At 42.8% G+C, this 20,727-nt stretch overlaps 1 protein-coding gene across 1 annotated transcript in view; it reads right to left on the minus strand.

Annotated features, from left to right (window-relative positions):
* The window catches only part of prkd1 (protein kinase D1), a 77,754-nt gene that overhangs the window by 42,888 nt on the left and 14,139 nt on the right, over positions 1-20,727 (minus strand). The window contains exon 2 of the mRNA XM_078175357.1: positions 5,426-5,564. Coding sequence (XP_078031483.1) covers positions 5,426-5,564 — 139 coding nt within the window. The remainder of the gene's footprint in view (positions 1-5,425; positions 5,565-20,727) is intronic.

A 20,727-nucleotide genomic window follows, 5' to 3' on the forward strand; every position in this document is an offset into this window, starting at 1 on the left:
CGAACTTCTGTGGTGAAGAAAGAGTTGAGCTAGAAGGCGAAGCTATTGATTTACTGGTCAATCTCTGCCTCCAACCCTCACCTAAGGTCATGAGCTCTGGGTAGTGTTGAAAGAATGAGATGGCTGGGCTCAGCTTTAGAGATAGGGTGAGGAGTTCAGGCACCTGGAGGGAGCTTTGTGACATGGTGCGTTATCCTGCTGGAAGTAGCCATCAGAAGATGGGTACACTGTGGTCATAAAGGGATGGACACGCTCAGCAACAATACTCAGGTAGGCTGTGGTGTTTAAACCATGCTCAGTTGGTACTAAGAAAATCTCCCCCACACCATTACACCACCAGCAGCAGCCTGAAGCGTTGATACAAGGCAGGATGGATCCATGCTTCCATCTGAATGTGGTTTTTCCAATCTTCTATTGTCCAGTTTTGGTGAATTGTAGCCTCAGTTTCCTGTTGTTAGCTGACAGGAGTGGCACCTGGTGTGGTCTTCTGCTGCTGTAGCCCATCTGCTTCAAGGTTGGACAAGGTGTTGTTGCTTCAGAGATGCTCTTCTGCACACCTTGGTTGGAACCAGTGCTTATTTGACTTCCTGTTGCCTTTCTATCATCTTGAACCAGTCTGGCCATTCTCCTCTGACCTCTGGCATCAACAAGGCATTTTGGCTCACTGGATATTTGCTCTTTTTGGGACCATCCTCTATAAACCCTAGAGATGGTTGTGCTGAAAATCCCAGTAAATACTCAGAGCAGCCCGTCTGGCACCAACAACCATGCCACGTTCAAAGGCACTTACATCACCTTTCTTCATCATTCTGATGCTCCGTTTGAACTTCAGCAGCTGGTCTCCACCATGTCTAAATACACTGGATGTTTGCACTGCTTATGGTGACGCATTACGCATGTGTACATATACACATATGGACATGTGTATGTGCATGTGTCTTTCATTTGTTTTGTTTTTTAATAATTTTGTAATCTGCCTATTATTAAATTAGTGTTTGCCATCACGGCAAACTTTAATGAAAACAACAGATCACAGGCAAAGTAAATGGGAGCGGTGGAATCACATCATCCTCTGGGTTTATTGTGGATTGTAAACAACTTTAATCAACATGTGAGCTGATTAAAAAAAAAAAAAAAAGCAGGAGGAAACATCATAGTTTATTAGCTAGCTCTCGGGTTAAAATCACAGCCAATAAAACCTGTCTGGATGAGTGTTTCGGGAATTATCAGGATGTTTTTTTTACAGGTCGTTTGTGACCAATCAGCTCGCTTGGCTGGAGCTCCCTGTTACACCATACAAAGTCAATTTCCTGTTTGTTTCCTCCACACTTCGAGCTGTCGCCGAGACTGACAGAGAGCTGTTAACAAAAGTGTTTTTAACTGAGTGTCAGCATCCTGACAGGAGGAGGAGGAGGAGGAGGAGGAGGGAGGAGAAAAGGTAGAGGAGGTGGGAGAGGAGGGGGTGGAGAAGAAGAGGGGAATGATAAGGAGGAAGAGGAGGATGATAGATGAAGGCGGGAGGAGACAGCGTGAGGTGAGGTGGTAAAGGAGCAGGAAAACATTACAGTGGAGATGAAACATTGAACATTAGGACTGTGGTTTGTTTGATTTTTACCTCAGACAGATTTGACACTGCAACAAACCTGATATCCACCTGGATCTGCTAAAAACAAGATTGTATCTCATGTTTCTTCAGCAGGGTGCAGCCATTTTACAACAAGCTGCTTGTGACGTCACTGGGATGCAAATTTGCGCATCCTGGGATAGCAAAGCAAAGGCCTACCTTACTCTGACTGGCTTCCCCTGACATTGTTCCCTCACCCTAACCGACTTCACCCCTATTCATTCATTTTCTGTAATAGCCTGTCCTGTTGGGAGTCGCAGGGGCTGGAGCCTGTCCCAGCTGACACTGGGTGAGAGGCAGGGTTCACCCTGGACAGGTCACCAGACTATCACAGGGCTGACACATAGAGACAGACAACCATTCACACTCACATTCACACCTACGGACAATTTAGAGTCACCAATTAACCTGCATGTCTTTGGACTGTGGGAGGAAGCTGGAGCACCCAGTGAGGCATGGGAGGAGCACATGGGCTCAGCACAGAGGGGCTCCCAAACCCTGGGTTCAAACCAGGAACCCTCTTGCTGTGAGGCGACAACGCTAACCGCTGCACCACTGTGCCACACGTCCCATACCTCTGGCCTAACCCTAACCAATCCAACCAATGAAGGCAACAAGAACTAGCCAATCACAGGGAGCGTAGGGCAGGTCATTGCTTCCCCATCCAAGGATTCGCAAATTTGCCACTGGGTTGGTTCGTCTCTGAGTTTTTGAGCTCAGCTTGGTGAACTTGGTGCTGCCACTTAATTTTCATTCACTCACTGAGTTTCAACTTAGTGCCCAAATTGAGATGACTTCAAATAAAGTTCTTTTCCTCAGGAAAAAATTGAAGTTCTTTCCTTAATTTCAGCTTTTATTGCTTCAACTTCAGCAGAAGCTCCAAAAACTTTGTAGCACAACTGAGCTCTTCCGAATGTTTCAGATGCTTCTTTTATTTATTTATTTGTGGGCGAAAGCACATGTTTATTATCCTCACAATATTAAGCAGATCTCAGTAACTAAACTCTCTGAGTACTATGTTTTTATCACTGTTATTATCTATAGACAAAAACTACCAGTACAAGAAATATCCAAGAGGAACACACTAAAAACACACATGTAAAGAAGCTGCATTACCACAAAGACAAATGGAAACACATTCATTAAAACAACCGGCATTATGCAAATTATACACACACACACACACACACACACACACACACACACTGCACTGGGTGGTGACAGAGAGGCAGGAAATTGGGGAGCAGCAGCTGTCGGGCCGTTAGCGTGGCGTAGCGTAGCGTGAACACCTGAGTCCTGAGCTGGACGGCAGCCAGACTGACGAGTCTCACATACATCACCAATATGAGAAGGAAAATTATTATTATTATTTACATCTGGATCCTTTAAGGTGTTTGTCAGGCTGCCAGAAATGTTAATCCTTTGAAAACAATATCCCATGGGTATCGTTTGCATGATTCTGTTCAAATAGATCTAAAATAATAACAATAATAGTTACAGCATTTATTCCTTTAGCAGAAGAAAGCTAAAGCTTCTGTCTTCCCTGTTATAACGCCAGGACCTCACATTACCTTACCTTACCTTACCTGCTGTGCAAACATTGGATTTCTGCATTATTATGCCAGTATTTCCCTGTAATGGCTGCAGAAGATTCTTGTTTGGATAGTCCTGTATATATATATCAATCTAAAATAAAATCATAATAGTTCGGGCATTCATTGTTTTAGCAGCAGAAAGTTTAGACTTCTGTCTTCGTTGTTTGCTCGTAATGAGGTTATTGCACTACATTATGTGTACAAAATCATGCTGTGGCACAAAGGAATGAATGACGAATCCATCACAATGCCTTTGCGCTCTGCCCATAAAAATGAGCACATTTAAAAAAACTAAATAATGTACACAGTTCAAATAACTTGTGGAGCGTTGAGAAATATTTTGTTTGTGTTTCTTTATTTAAAAATCTTTTGGATCAAAATGATTTTTGCTTTTATTTTGTAAAATCTGAAACAAATGTCGGATTTTTGTGTTTTTTTCATGACACAGTTTCAATACTTTCATCAATTATTATGGTTGATTGACACATTTTTGTATCTTATCCTAAGCATTTGAAGATACTCCAAGAAATGACATCGCAATAAGCAAAATTACCACTGTAGGCACTGGCAGACCGTTTCTATTGCAGAATTCAAAGGGTTTAGAGAGTTTTTACCCGTCAACACATCCTCACTGTGACCTCGTCACATGTCCACGTTTGGTCATGGACTTTCCACGTCCACATATGACGTCCAAGGTACCCTGGGTGTGTTGGTTGTTGACGTTCTGGGACACCGCGTCAACTTCAGCCTGTTACATGCATTGTCTGTTTTACAAATACACTTCTGTTTTCACAGGAAATGTACAGTTTGCATACAGTCTCTTTCAAAATAAAAGCACTACGTCGCTACAACACTGCAAATTGATGTTTTTTTCTTTCGACAACAAATGGACTTGGTTGGCTTCAGGAGAAAAGAACAGGGTTTGGCTTTACAATCTTATGGGAAATGAACACCTGCCTCCTGGGTGAAAGTCCTGCCTGCCCAACTTGGACTTTGGTAGCGTATCAACCTGATGCCGTCCAGCAGTGTGTCATACCGCCGCGACAGGTGCCATCCAACTGCATTATGAACTGATGCAACCCATCGGCAAAACATATTGCCAGGAAAGGTGCTGTTCGGCCGACCAGCAGCGCATCAAAACACTAGGAAAGGTTCTGTCTGGCCGGGTCACAAACTGATGCCGCCTGCTGGTGTATTACATCACTACAAAAGGTTTTTTTGTTGGTGTCTGACGCTGGAAGTCACTGACCAAGTGCTGGATTTCTACGACTTCAGAGTGAGACCGAAACCAGTGAGTTGAAACCTGCAGTGGGTTTTCTTTGTTTTGTGAAAAAATTGTTGAGACTTATTTCTTTTTCTCAGTGTCCTCTTTTTGTAAATATTTATTTCTGCATATATTATTCCTGTTGTAAACAACTGCACATTTCTTTAGTCCATATTTTTGCAGATATATTCTTCATATTTTTCACTGTAAATTTCTGTTTTATGTCCAGTGTATCTGACTTGTGCAGTGCTCATATTTCTCTGTTCTCTTCCTGTGTTTATTGTGACTAAAACACCAAAGCAAAGTCCTTCAATGTGTGAAAACCAACTTGTCAAGAAACAAACTGTGTTTCTGTGATTTGAATCGATCGTTGTTCTTTTGGTCTTGTCATGAGGTCTGTCGACAACAGTAATAATAAAAACACAGGATGTCGTTAGAGTCGACAGAAGACCGGGGCAGGCAGACGATTAAAAAGAAGAGAATGATGAGGTTTGTTTGGTTCATGTGTTGACGAGTGTGTGAGTGTAAAAGAGAGCATCACCCAGGAGGTGACAGCAATGTGAGACATCTTCACACACATTCATTCACCCAATGAGGTGAAGCCTGACCCGCTGAGCGTTTGACACCTTTACAGAATCAAACACTTGACTCCCTACAGCTCGGCTGAACACACACAAACACAACTTCACTTTGAATCCAAAGCTGTTTTTACTCCAGTTTTTATTTCCTGTATTTATAGACATTTGGCAGAATCACTACGTCTTCGACAGCCGAGACACATATTGTTATTTTCAGAGGATGTTGGGCTACTCAGAAATGCCTTCAGTTAACTGAGTAGGAGTCAAATCTTTGCCTCCCTTTACTCATTTATTTGTGTTTCTTGTGTCACGCGTTCATGACCTGCCCCTCCCTGCGGTGACATCACCACCCAGCCTCTGTTACCTGACAACACGGCCTCCACCAGGTCGCCCTCCTGGATCTGGGAGGCCGAGCGCAGCAGCTGCAGCACGTTCTCTGATGTCTGGTCATGACGAAACAGCAGTATCTTCTCATACATCCCATAGAAAACACACTCCGGTATCTGCAGAGACAGAGAACAGAGCACTGAGCAGACAGCACAGAGGGACAGCAGCCATGATGAGAGCGTGTCAGACAACACATTCTCATCCCAGCTCCTCAAATGTTGCATTTGGTCGGTGGACTTTGACGCCTTTACACGATGCTGTAGGTATTCGTGGTGCATCTGTTGTCACACTTGTAACATACGTTGTGTCTTTTGAAAATAAACTTCTGTTTTCATAGGAAATGTGCAGTTCCTGCTCGTTAGATGCAAACAGGGTTTTTCAAAATAAACCTACAATGTCACTAAAACACTTTGTGTATATGTTTATTTCTTTGTACAACATATGCATGTGGTTAGAAAAACACATCATTCATACGGGAAGCAAACACTGGGCTCTCAGGTGAAAGTCCAGGGTTTGTTGGACCCCTCCTGTCCGCACTATAGTCACCTTCCAGCTCCTTATGTTACACTGTTATCCGGCTGGTACGACCAGCCACATTTTCACTGTATATCTTTTATGGTGTGTGGCAGCAGGGATGTTTCAGGAGAGTGAAAGCTTTGTTTCTTGTGAAGATCTTTGTTTGTCTCCGGGTGTAGGTGCCCATCTCCCGTGACATCCCTGCTGTGGACTGGCTGAGCTGGGGGCTTAGCTTACTTAACGGAGGGTTGATGCTTCCAGCCAGTTTCCTCCTCGGCCTTCCAAATGTCATACTGCTGGGTTTATGTTGTGTGATTGTACTCAGTACAGTGAGCTATTCCTTTTTGTTATCTGTGCAGCAGTCTGGGAGAAGATAGGTGGGCTTTGTTTGGTGGTTTTGTTGTCCACTCACCCATTTTTTAAAATTAACTTTCAGATCCATTGTTTTAGCAATATATTGCTCACTATTCATTCATTCATACTTGGTCTCCGTTTCACTTTTTATGTTAAAACCTGGAGTATGGGGTTGATGGCCCCTTGCTAGGGGCCATCCAGTCCCTGTACCGAAGGAGCGTGAGTCTGGTTCGCGTGGCCAGCAGTAAGTCGGACCTGTTCCCGGTGAGAGTTGGACTCTCGTCCCTGCTTTTTGCGGATGACGTGGTCCTCCTAGCTCCATCGAACAGTGGCCTCCAGCTCTTGCTGGGACGGTTCGCAGCCGAGTGTGAAGCGGCTGGGATGAGAATCAGCACCTCCAAGTCTGAGGCCATGGTCCTCAGCCAGAAAAGGGTGGATTGCCCACTCCAGGTCGGGGGGGAGGTCCTTCCTCAGGTGGAGGAGTTTAAGTATCTCGGGATCTCGTTCACGATTGAGGGTAGGATGGAGTGGGAGACTGACAGGCGGATTGGGGCGGCGTCAGCAGTAATGCAGGCGCTTAACCGGTCCATTGTGGTGAAGAGGGAGCTTAGCCAGAAAACGAAGCTCTCAATTTACCGGTCGATTTACGTCCCAACCCTCACCTATGGTCACGAGCTCTGGGTAGTGACCGAAAGAACGAGATCGCGAGTACAAGCGGCCGAAATGAGTTTCCTCCGCAGGGTGGCTGGGCTCAGCCTTAGAGATAGGGTGAGGAGCTCGGACATCCGGGAGGGACTCGGAGTAGAGCCGCTGCTCCTCCACATCGAGAGGAGCCAGTTGAGGTGGTTTGGGCATCTGGTAAGGATGCCTTCTGGACATGTCCAACCACGAGGAGACCTCGGGGCTGCCCCAGGACACACTGGAGGGATTACATCACCCGGCTGGCCTCGGAACGCCTCGGGGTTCCCTCGGAAGAGCTGACGGAAGTGGTTGGGGAGAGGACTGTCTGGGCTTCTCTGCTGAGGCTGCTGCCCCCGCGACCCGGACCCGGATAAGCAGAGGACGACGAGTACGAGTACGAGGATGAGTACGAGGACAAGTACAAATACGACAACGAGTACGAGTACGAGTACAAGTACGAGTCTAAAACCCCTAAACTGGCGCGTATCATACTGCCACTGCTTTTTCTTTAGTGGTCGTGTTTCCATCACAGTTTTACACAAAATAAATGCGATATTTCTAAAGTTTCGACAAAGTACAATTGCAACTTGCAGGTGTTTCCATTAAAAGGTGTTCCCGTATGAGCCGTAATTCTTGTAAAATCTCGTCCCACGAGAATCCACTTTGTTTGCGGAGGTAAGATGGACATTCCAAATCTCTTGCGAGCTGGAGCAATCATCTCGGTTGCCACTGCTGCTGTTGCAGTCGTCTACAACCGTAGACGAAGAGAGCGAGTGCTATTCCAAAGACAAAGCCCTTATGTGTGGCAGCGACCACAGATAAAGGATTTCTGGGAGAGGATCGTGAACGAGGAATTCACAGAGGACTTCAATGTCCGGTGATGTATATTTGCAAAAAAAGCGTTTCCATTACAATTTTGCGATATACTTCTATATCAACATGTCTGAAAAACTCATGAGAGCGTAAAAACTTTTTCTTGATGTTTGAGAGTTTTTTCGAAATATAGGTGTTTCCATTACCAGTTTTTTATTGCGATATTTAGGTTTTGCGCATTTCTAGGGTTAATGGAAACACACTTACAGTCTGACGTTAAAATCACTGACCAAGCAACTGGGAACGTGTTGGAAGTTTCTTATCCTCAGCTGGAGTAGATTTTATTTCTAACAACTGGCACTGGCTTTGCTCGATGTCTTTGTAGCCAGTATGAACACAAGGAATTCTCAAAAAGATTGTGCAGCTTTGCAGCTGTTAAAATAAGACAAAAAGAAACCATGTAATTCTCAAAGCACCTGCAGAAGGTGAAATGTCCCGACTGTGCTGCAAAGCTAATCACCTGTGCTATTTGTACATATTTAAAGCCTCACATTCACAAAGGTCAACATAGCTACACACAGTTACAGTGAAATTATTTGTGTCTCCAAGGAGTTGGTGGAAGCCTGACTCTTTTTTGGTGCCTGTTTTCTTCCTCTCGCTGCTCGTCTCCAAGTCGTGCATCTGGGTTCAGATCTGTCTGCTTCCTGAGCTGCTTTACAATTAACCAGAAAACTGTGATCCTCTCTTTTAATTATGGTCATGACAATAAAGCAAATCTAAATTAGAGTGAGACAGAGAGGAGAAAAAAAGAAACAATGAGCTTTGATCTTCATCAGCAGATGAATAAATCATTCAAATTATCATCAGGAGCTGATGGACAGAATAATCTAACAGAATAAATTAATATGAAAACACTAATGTGGTAAATTTAACAGAGAGCGAACTCTGTCAAAGATGAACCAAACCGCCACGTTCATGTTTTCAACTTCAGCTAATTAACTCAAACTTCACACTGCGACGATCCAATCAAATTAATCAAATAATAGCCTGACAGTTCTATTACATTATCTGGCAATTACGTGTATTCACAGGATTTATTACATTTTGTTTAAAAATAACCATCATTTCATAAATGAGAGACACATGATGAGAAATGTCACTTCTGTCGCAGCAGGATGAAGGAGAGACGATGAGATGTGAGACACATCTTTGATTTGGACACGTTGACCTTACAGATATGTGAATATGTTGTGCTCTAATAAGTTCCAGTGAAGGCTAAATTATTTTTTTCTGCCATAAAAAACAATAAAAACTGAAATCCTGATATAAATCTGACGGTCATTGTTCTCCATGAAGGACGAAACCAGAGGTGAGAGTTTTTATACGAGCGGAGAGTCACTTTAAACACATCTGAGGTCATTATGTAAAGTTTAATTGCTCAATTTGGTCCTCACCGGTATAAGAGCACACACACACACACACACACACACACACACACACACACACGGTGGAGTGAAACCACAGGAAGTTAAAGGTGCCGTTCACTGTTATGTGGAGGATCGATGACGAGCAACACATCGACCGACTGCAGAGCACCACTGAGACGACTATCGACCACACACACACACACACACAAACACCACATACACAACATCAGTAAAATTTACAAACATGAACATAAAACACACGAGAAGAATATTCTTGTGCAGCCTCCAGGAGTCGGTTGCACAAAAGACACTCAAGTTAAGATTTTCCTTACAGTCCACGTTAAGGTTTCCTCAAAATAATATCTGTTGCACTCTGAAGTCTTCTCCTTAAAATGTTCACTGAAGTATTCATGGTTTTCTCCTTGTCTTTGTCACGCACTTAAGGAATCCTTCGATTGTGCCACAAAAGACTTCAGCAACCAAAGCAGGGTGAAGAAACTTAAGGGTACTCCGACTCCATCTTAACTGAACGTGAACGAGCTTATTGTGATAAATGAAAAAAAACTAACACCGCCTCAGAAGAGTGTTCTGTGACCAGGAGAACTCTGTGGAGACACTTTGGATTTTACACTTTAGATCTGACTGAATTATCGTTGCTTCTTCCTACAGTCGTTTTCTGTTTTCTGGTATTTGGGATCAAATTTACTTTGTAGTTTGTGTTTTCAATGATTGTCTTTCTTTCAGAAGTTTAATCTTCTCCTCCTCTGACCTGTATGGTTTTCTTGTCTAATAACCATAACCCAACTTTGTGAGACGATAACAGGCGTCACAAGTGTGCGTCCAAGCAAACAAACAGTCTCCATGGAGACTTGTACCGCTGTAACATCTCTTTCAATGCAGTAAATCCTTAAGGAAAACTTTCAAGGGATTCTGTGCAACTGTGTACGCCCCTCAGCTAAGGAGATGTCATACTTAAGGAGGAAACACAAGGTTTTTCATGCAAGCCGTCCAAGAACGTTTGCTACAGGGCCACTAGGAGAATATGTCATTCAGCAAAAAAAGACAGATGTTCAATCAAAGTAGTCATCAGTGTGTGAGGTAACCAATCCAACATCAGCATCCAGCAAGAGAAGCATCAGACCATCACTGACTTTTTTTTTTTTTTTAAACCATTAAAACTGTCTTAATCAGCGTTTCATTAGTTTCGTCACCAGGGGTCTCATTTGTAAATCAGTGTGTAGGATCCATACTAAAAGTGTTCATGTGGACAAAAGCAGAAAAAAGTGTGCACCAAAAAATATTCTGATTTATAAAACCATACAGATGCCCTACAGTGTGCAATTTCCTTTTATAAATCCCAAATCAACTTTGAATTGTCTGCACGTGGACGCGCCCCATATCCCGCCCTCTGCATGCCCACATTCAACTATAAATGGTCATAAAGGTCCTTATGAACGCTGATGCAAAGACATGAGCTGCTGATCTGATCTGGGCAGCCGAGTGTTGCTGAAGTGATTATATGTTTATAGCTTTTAGACTGATTGATTCACACCTCGCCAAAATGATCACGACAATCAGTGTGTCCGTGACGCTGGGATATAATCTGAAGATGGAGGTTTGACAGGTGAACACTACTTATGCATTTATTTATTTTAGTGTGTTGTGGTGATCTTGGCCTTCATAATGACCTGGGGTCCGTTTCACAAAAGTAGGATTCAGACATCCAGGATAAGTAAGTAAGCCTGGCTCAACCAATCCAAAACAACAGAGTTCAGGCTTAATTGGTTCCACAAACGCCAAGCCAGGATAAGTAGACACGGATTCATCAAGCCAGGTGAAACTAATCCTGGATAAGTTGCAGCACATGGCTCCTTAAATAGGCCCTGTAATTGATCACAGAATCACTGATTCACCATGGCATCACGTGCAGCATACTTCTCCCCATCGGAGCAGGACATAATTATGGAGGCCTACGAAGAGGTAAAAGAACAAATTAAAAAGAAAGGAAACACTGCCACCGCCATCAAACAAAGAGAGAAAGCATGGCAAAGTATTGCAGACCGCCTGAATGCGTATGTATTGCACAAACACACACTCACTACCCTGCTGAATCCATCACAATTACAATCCAAATAGTTAATTAACATTCCCAAAAACGTAGTTATACTCTGATTATGAAACTGCGAGTGAAATGGACTGTAGATGTGAAATTATGTAAATGCAACTACATATTTGCTCCTCAGTTATTTCATTCACTATCTATGTGTGTGTGTGTGTGTTATTTATTTTGTCTTAATTAATTTATTATTCTTAGATTAAACATGACTGGGCCCAAACGAACTTGGCAACAAGTCAAGATCAAATATAAGAACATCCTGCAGAATGGTAAGTGACCTGACAAATACTATGCACGTGCGTACATTGTACCCAGAGGGTGCCTACTCACATATTGTCTGTACTTATAGCTGTTAAAAAAAAAAACCACAAGCAAGGCACGGGTGGTGGGTGACCACCAGCTGACCTCACCCCTGCAGAGGACAGAGCCCTGGAACTTAACAGAGGCAGGCCTGTGTTAGAGGGGATCCCTGGGGGGACAGACTCAAATATAAATCCCTCCCAGGAAGATGCCTCCCTCTTCATTAAAGGTACATTCTTCCATCTTTACATGGGACATAACCAACCATTCATATTGAATCCATTTGGACTATCTGACTCTGTTTTACCTTGCAGTATCTGGAAACACCATCTCACTGTTGGAGCCTCCAACAGTGGCGTCACCAATACCAGAGGATGATGATCCAGTGAGTCCTCCATCAAAGTCATACTGTAAGCCTGGCATGTCTCATCTGCTTGCTTTAATATGAATCCCTTTTAAATGTGATAGGGTGAAGGCACCAGTGGAGCAGCAGGAGCAGCAGATGAAGTCGATGAGGAGACTGTGTCTCTTGATTCAAGAAGGTTTGAGGTATCATGTCAAATGAAAGTACTCATTCAGTCTACAATGGTGAGAAGTCATCATCATCTGGAGCCCACACAAAATGTCATTTCTGTAACAGGACCCAGATGCTCTACAGGATGAAAGCCAGCCTTGCAACATAGTGAGTATTTATGGAAGTACATTCCCATCATGCAAAATTCCTGCTGTGCTGATTATTATGTGTTTACAGAACTCACAAGCTATCAGACAGCTGTATGCCACACATCTGAAACGGCAAATACAACTGGCCGATCTGGACATTGAATACAAAAGAAGACAGATGGCAGACCTCTCCGTGGAGTCCGAAATTAAAAGGAGGAAACTGAGGAAACTGAACCTTGAAATAAAAAAACTTGAGCGGGAGGTGAGTTTCACCTTCAGTGTACACTGTATGCTGACTGTAACACAGACAATCTATTAATTATTATTCTCCTTTCCTCACCCAGCTTCAAGAAGAAGAATCTTAAATAAAAGATCAAAAGACCTTCTGTGGTGTTTGCTTGTTTAATTTGTGCACAGTTAGGTGGGATTGCAGATTGTATTCCACAGTCTGACATAATGTGTCATCTCTATGGTAGCCCCAAGTGCTTTGATTGGTTAGAAGTCACACACCAAAGACTGGCTGTATTAAGACAAAAAGAAATGCACATAATGTACCTGAAATGCTATTTCCCAGATATCAAAACACTTTATAGCAGAAGTTGAGCAGTGTGAAGGTCAAACAGGGAGCATTTTAATCAATTATCTATTCTTTAAGGCAATAGGTATCCTGATAATTAGATAACCATTTGTAGCTTGTGAGAGTGCAAAGGTGTTCCTCATTAAATCTAGCGATCCAATAGCCTATATGAAGGCCCAAAATGGTGTGTTCCTTCCTGCTCAAACAATGGCGTGTCCATTCCTGCAAGAGGTTGTGGATGGAGAAGCTCTTGTGCTCAGGAGAGCCTTCAGGCGGGAGAGGGTCTTCAGGGACAGGGCGAACCCATTGGCCTTCCCTGATGACCACCTACACGAAAGATATAGGTTTTCTGCAGATGGCATCCGATATCTGTGCAGACTGCTGGGTCCCAGGATCCAACACCACACAGCACGGAGCCATGCGCTGAGTGTTTTAGCAAATGGTGTGTGTGGCCTTGCGCTTCTTTGCAAGTGGGGGCTTCCTGTACTCAGTGGGGGATGCTGAAAACCTGGCCAAGGCCACAATTTGCCGTGTGGTGCGTAGTGTCTGTCTAGCCCTCAAATCACTATCAGGTGTCTTCATCTCCTTCCCTGGACACAGAAGACTCAGTGACATCAAAGAGGATTTTTATAGGATTGCAGGTAAGAGTACTGTAAGTACAAATTACAGGACAAGTGTTAAGTCATAGTAGGATACTTATTGCTTTGTGTTGCAGGTTTCCCCAATGTCATTGGTGCACTTGACTGCACCCATATCAGAATAAAATCCCCCTCAGGTGCCCATGAGGGAGATTTTGTGAACAGGAAATCCTTTCACAGCATTAATGTTCAGGTGAACATGACTTTATGACATTAATGAACATTGTACATTGCTTGTGATGTGCATTGAATGGTTTAATAGTCTACATCTTATAATTTCAGATGGTCTGCAATGCTGACTACCTGATCAGCAATGTTGTGGCAAAGTGGCCTGGCTCAGTCCATGACTCACGAATCTTTCGGTCCTCTGCAGTCTATCGGCGCCTGTCACAAGGTGAGCCACATGACCTCAATTAATAACCACTTTTAAAATCAAGGCTATGTCAAGAATGTCCCTCTATTGATAAGGCTGTGATGATGACATTTTGTATTCACAGGTGAATTCTCTGGTGTGCTGCTGGGGGACAGAGGCTATGCCTGCGAGCCTTTTTGCCTCACACCCTACGCAGACCCTCAGGAAGCACAGCGGGCATATAACGATGCCCATGCCAGGACAAGGGCTCGGATCGAGATGACCTTTGGCCTCCTGAAGGCACGCTTCCAGTGTCTGCACCATCTGAGGGTCAGTCCAGACAGAGCATGCGATATTACTGTGGCCTGTGCTGTCCTCCACAATGTGGCCTGCCTGAGGAAGGAGAGGGCCCCCAGAGTGCCATCAGATGTGGACTGGGACAATCCGGCCATCTTCCCGGATGACGACAGTGGTCGGCTGATCAGGGACCAATACGTTTTGAATTATTTCAGTTAAAATGCATTCTGCACATTTAAGTTGAATATGGCCTGCAATAGCAGAGGAATTTGTGTTATTTTATATTAATTTGGCTTATTGTGCTGTGTACTGTGTGTATACAGGCCTGACATTTGTTCATTTGTTAAGTATGGATTTGTCCTGCATTTATTCCAGTGTGCAGACATGCAGGGTGTTTTATATACAGACCTTTGAGAATGTGTATTTATTCTTGTGATGAATAATATGCTTTGATTCAGTGCTTTCTATCTTGTAGAGCACTGTGTGACGTCACTTTTGAAAGGAACTGATGGATTACTTGCTTTGATTTATCCTATTCAATAAAGGAACATCATGTCATCATGTTACTGTATGGTGTGTATTTTTTTAATCATTTATTTACAGTGTATATATATATATATATATATATATATATATATGTATATGAGAGAGATAGTCTAACTAAATTTTCTACTAAAATCATTTATCTAAAATGACTGCAATTAATGATCACAAATGTTTAAATAATGACAGTGGGTCTCGTTGAATGTGATAAGAATGTGTAGTGTGAAGTGGAATAAATATTAGTTTCCATTTGTGGTAGCTGCTAACTGAGATAAGGGATGAGATTAAATAAATCCTGGAACTTAGCCTGGTCTGGAGCAGGCTAGCTCCACAGAATAAATCTCCATGGTAACTTATGTCAAAACATATCCCACTTCCCCCTATCCTGCTTTTGTGAAACTGGATCAAGGATAAGTTGATCCAGGATAACCAAGATATCCTGGCTTAATCCCTTATCCTGGTTTTGTGAAACAGGCCCCAGGACTCAAAAAATGAAGATATGGAGTTTAATAATTGTGCGAGAGCTGTCACTGACTTTATTTCCAGACTTTACTAACTTACACAATCCATATGTGCAGGTGAAGATGTATGTAAGTCAACCGGAGAAGGAAAAGTGTGTGGCAGCCACAATGCTGTCGCCAGTGCGCACAGTCATGTTCACTGCAGCGATTTTACACACAAAAACTATCTGAAAACTTAAATCTTACACACTGTTCTTTTAAATACAGTACTTGAGTAGATGTACTTTTGTTCAGTATGGAGCTGGAGTCTGGGCATGGTTAGCCTAGCTTAGCATCAAGATGCAGGGGTAAACAGCTCTGTCCAAAGTTCATTAATACACTGACCATCATTTTGTATCTCGTTTGTTTATCTGAACACAAACAGAAATGTAAAAATATAAAGCTTTGACAGCTGAGAGGAAGATGCTGATGAAGAAAAGAAAAGAAGAAGCAAACGAGGAGGATATTACGAAAGACCAGGAAAAGGAGGAGGTGGAGAAAGAAATCCAGAGGACAATGACATGGAGGAAGAGGAGGGTGATGAAGACGATGAAGGAGAGAAAAGGAGAGAGCAAGTCGAAGATGATGAAGAGGAGGAGACTCTTCACTTTTCATGTTCTCACTCATCAGGCCTTCACCTCTCTGTGTCTCTCAATAACGTCCTCAACAATACACTTCATAGATACATCTTTGTGTGTGTGTGTGTGTGTGTGTGTGTGCGGTGTCACCATGGCAGCAGTGCTAGTCTTGTTGCCATGGCAGCAAGAACTCAAGGCTGATTCCTCTCCTCCTTCTCCTCCGTCTCTGCTTATTATTCAATTCAGTTCAATACTTTCTGTACTGAATGTACTATGGCATATATTAAGCTCTGTGCATGGCATTGTGGGTACTGGAGTCTCGGAGCAGAAGCTCAGCTGGCTGTTTTCTTTTTTAGATCTGAACGTGTCAACTTGTTGCTCAGCAGATGTCATAAATCATAAAATAATGATGTTTCTGATCGGAGTGTGGACTTAGTGATGTGTTGATAACTTATATCTGAATTGATGATGTCACTTCCTGTCTTGCCTCTGTTCCAGTAGCTTCTAGAAGTCAATACAATCTATCATCGAAGGTTTCTTTGACTGGCGTTTTTGAAAAAGTCTAACGACCTTTTTTCCAGACAAAAACAAGACGATAATGAGCTAAAAATAGATCTTGATGATAAAATCTAAGACGATCCTGTGGATCATTTATTTCAGTTCGTATTTCGGGAATTGGTGAGCAATGTTTGGGTTAATGGGTTCAATTTTACTGCTTGTATTTCCGTTACTGTGATACTACCTCTGTATTACTGCAATAGAATGTGTTTACAAAACAAACAAAAAACAAAGACGAAATCTATGTTTAATTCTACTGATGAGGTGAGACGTGGCAAAAATGTTAGTGGTGGACTCTCGGACTTTGAAAGCCAAGAGTGGCCGTGCTTGTTATTATCTTCGAGGCTGGTAAACTCCAGTAAATAGTCTGCACCATCCAGCAGACACAGTCAGAGCGAAGCAGCTGTGTGTGTCTGAGTGTGGATGGTGGAGCTGCTGAATGGATTTGTGGAGTGTGTTAGTCGCAGCAGTGGCTGTTAGCAGCTAGCTCCGCTCGTTCGCTGCTAAACGGTAGCGGAGCAAGCAGCCGCCAGACTTCACAGCTTCACCCCGCAGGACTCCACTCAGTCCGGACTGGAGCAGGTTTGTGGGTTGATGGTGTTTGACAGGCAGGTAGGAGGCTCAGTTATCTGTGAGTGTAGCTGTGCTGTAAGTAAACAGTCTGAACTCAGATCAGTTTTCTCTGACAGAGATGAAAGTTTAGCTTGAATCACCAACTCTGTGAGAGGACACCAGTTTAAACCTCCAGACTAACATGTTGCACATGAAGAAAGAAGTTATGTTTCTGCTTCTTAACAGTCACATGGATAAGTCAGAGTTTACATGTTGTTAATTAGTGATCTTTACAGGTGTTGGGAGGTTTGATGTTAAACTTTGTTTTTCCCTGCTGTTATACAAGGACTTCATTTTCCTTTAAGTGTTAAAGTATGTTTGACGATGAGAGAGTTTAAGAGGAGGCTGTGAGATGAGTGTGAGTTGTTTACTGCAGCCTACAGTGCTGTAAACAAGAGATCAATACTGACACACACTGTTGACCTACTAACAGAGCTCAGATACAGTCCAGCTCTCTGACCAGTCCACTTCCACACCAGGGGCCTCATTTATAAAATTCAAACACAAATAAGGACATGTACGTATTCTGATTCATAAAACCATGCGTACGCCTGCCAGTATGGAATTTCCTTTTATAAATCCCAAATCAACTTGGCATTGTCAACACGTGGACCAGCCTCATACCCCACCCTCTACACACATTCAACCACATGTGGTCAATGCAAAGCACCTCAATAATGCTGATGCACAGACATGAGCCAGCTAATCAAGTCAAGTCAGGATTTATTTCTAGAGCACATTTAAAACGATGGCAGTCGACCAAAGTGCTGCACATTGGGGGGTACAGAGTTAAAACAACATCAATAACAAAAATAGAATAGATGTAGAAAACAACGATAAGAAGACAGAGCAAACAGTGCAAACATTAAAATAGCAATTAAAAAAAAAAAAATGAATATAATCAGTGTTTATTTATGGTAAATAAACACTGATTATATTCTTTTTTTTTTTAATTGCTATTTTAATGTTTGCACTGTTTGCTCTGTCTTCTTATCTTTGTTTTCTAAATCAGATCAACGACCGAGAGGAAAACCGAGAAAAGAATATTCCTGATGCAGAAATCGAGGTGCTTGTGGATGAGCTGGAGGTTAGAAAGCACACTGCCTATTGTTAGCTGGGCAGTGGGGTCACACACAAAAGAAAAGGCAGCGAGTGGGAACATGTTGCTGCTCTGCAGTGAGTTCATCAAACAGGACACTACCTGACTTTAAAAAAAGAGTCGGATCTAAAGGTGAATGCTACAAAGAAAATCCACCCTGACATCTTTTATAATTTAGGCTACACTTGTTCTATTATGTGCAGGAGGAGATGTGCAGGTGAGAAGCAGTGTCTCCAGTGCGCTCTGTGCACAGAAGCACAGAAGTATCAAGGTAGAAGTGTATTCAGACCTTTAACTAAAGCAGCACCACACAGTAGAAATACTTTGTTACAAGTCCTGCTTACTTAAGTATTAGTATATCAAAGCATCAAACTATACTTGAAGTACCAAGTATCGTCCAAATGTGTGCACTTTTTCGGAACGCTTGCGAGACGCAGTGTTGCGTAACTCAAGTGAGATTTGACCGTAGAAGACGACAAAGAAATTTAAATAATGGTGAATTAATCAATAATGTAGTGAAAATAATTCATTGAGATGTATATGATGGCTGCACAGACCAATGCTGGGTTCAGACAACACAACATTTTGTCAATTCCAGCAGTCGCTGTCAGATTAGGAGATTGTGAAGTCATAAATCTTGCCGTGACGGACTGCACGTTGGTCCACACCAGTCATCCCTTGTTTTCTGTCACGATGTGCATTTTGTCATCCGGTTATTTTTGTCCTATTTTTATTATTATTACTATTATTTCAGTCACTGTGTCTGTTCACGTGCCAGCCGAAATGTTGTTGTAGTAAAATAAAAAGTGTCACTAGATGGGCGGAGCTACATTTGAAGTACTGCATGCAAACATGCAAGTCACTGAATCCTCTGCAGCAAGTTCCTGCAAATGTTTCACAATAAAAGCCTTTTTAGAAGATGAAGGGATTCTCCCAGTCAAAATTATAAGACGCTTTTAATTTTAAACAGATACAGGAAGTGTTTGAAATGAACATGTGATGAACTCAATTTAACAGGACGGACAGGAGTGGATTAAAAAGTAAAAACAGATAAATCCAGAGGGAATAATAAATGACGGCATGTTTCTAATGTCGTGTGTTTGACATGCAGCTGGTAGCCTCTGCAGCTGTGCTGAGTAAAGGCCCAGAGACTGTCTGTGAGTTTGATTCCTTTATATCCTCCATTATGAAGAAAGAACACTGTTTGCTAGCTTGATGCTAATGGCAGTACTCAGCGGGTTGATAAAGTGCCTCTGCTGTTTCCTTTTTACTCTGTGTGCTAACGTCTCCACAGGAAATATCTGAAAGGCTGGGCTGTTGTTGTCGCACAGTTTGCACAGCAGCAGATCGCTCTGTGTTCCTATTGGTCAAAGTGACAGCTGTGACGAAGTCGTGAACTACAACAAGAAAATGAACATGCTAGACTTTCTGTCGGGACATCGTGAGGCGCCCCAGACGTGGTGTCGGTTGTTATATGACACACTACACCAGATGAAACGATGAATTATCGCATATGACACGATCCGTCATTCACGAGCCGAACCGACAATGCGAGTACGACAGTATGATGCTGTGTCGGGCTATAATCAGGCTGATATCGTGTAGTGTGCAGCCGACAAAAGTCACAGTACTTGAGTAAATCACTTCATCGTGAGCTCTGCTGTTCAACCATTTCTTATTTTTTCATGTTTATATTTTTGCTGAACAACACTTTTGATTCTATTCAAGTCAAGTCAGTTTTATTTATGTAACACAAGATCACAAATTTGCCTCAAGAGGTTTTCGTTTCATAAATGTATTACTGGCATCTTTGGCCTGTTTTTGGGCATCAGTGATGCTGTAAAGAAAATTATGATGAACAGGTCTCCATACTGACCTTTAAGTCCAGGATGTGCGGAGTGAAATGAAATGTTTAGTTGGGGATTGTCTGAACTCCTCTGTGAGCTGTGTGGACAGATTCAGTATCAAAGAGAATAAAAGCCCACAAACAGGCCTTTTTCACAGCGGGTAAAATCACAGGTGTAATCAATAACATTAATGACACAGCATTTAAATGAGCCAGTTCCAGGTCCCTGCTGTTGTTGTGAATGCTGGCTGACTGTCGCGGCTCACTGGGACACTTGTTGGAGCCGAGCCATCGTTAATGTTATTAGCTCCACCTGTGCTTCTCCTGCCTGCTGTGAGGAAAAAAAGGGTCTGCTGAAGCCAGTACAGCTGTAGGTTTAATGTGTGAAACACTCATTATGTTTACAGCATCAGTGACTGACTGTGAGCGCACAGAAACGCTCGCTAACAGCAGCTGAAATCTTCATCTCCAAACCAAACTCTTCACCTCGTTTCAACTTGAGTGTGTTTAAGACACAAAAGAGACAGAATGGTTTGACTGCTGCATGAAGATCACCCAAGCAGGAGTTACAGCAGACATGATGATGATGATGATGATGATGATGGTGGTGGTCCTCACTTAGATCATCTAATGGGGCTGAGAAGGGGCTATCACCATGACGACAGGACATGCTGCATGATGGCAGCTATAAAGGTGTGTGTGTGTGTGTGTGTGTGATTATTTAGTGACATCAGCAGTGACAGCAGCAGACACAGTTTGATCTGTGTGTGTGTGTGTGTGTGTGTGTGTGTGTGCGTAAACAAATCAAA

Source organism: Epinephelus lanceolatus, chromosome 15 (assembly GCF_041903045.1).
Source record: "Epinephelus lanceolatus isolate andai-2023 chromosome 15, ASM4190304v1, whole genome shotgun sequence".
NCBI lineage: Eukaryota > Metazoa > Chordata > Actinopteri > Perciformes > Serranidae > Epinephelus > Epinephelus lanceolatus.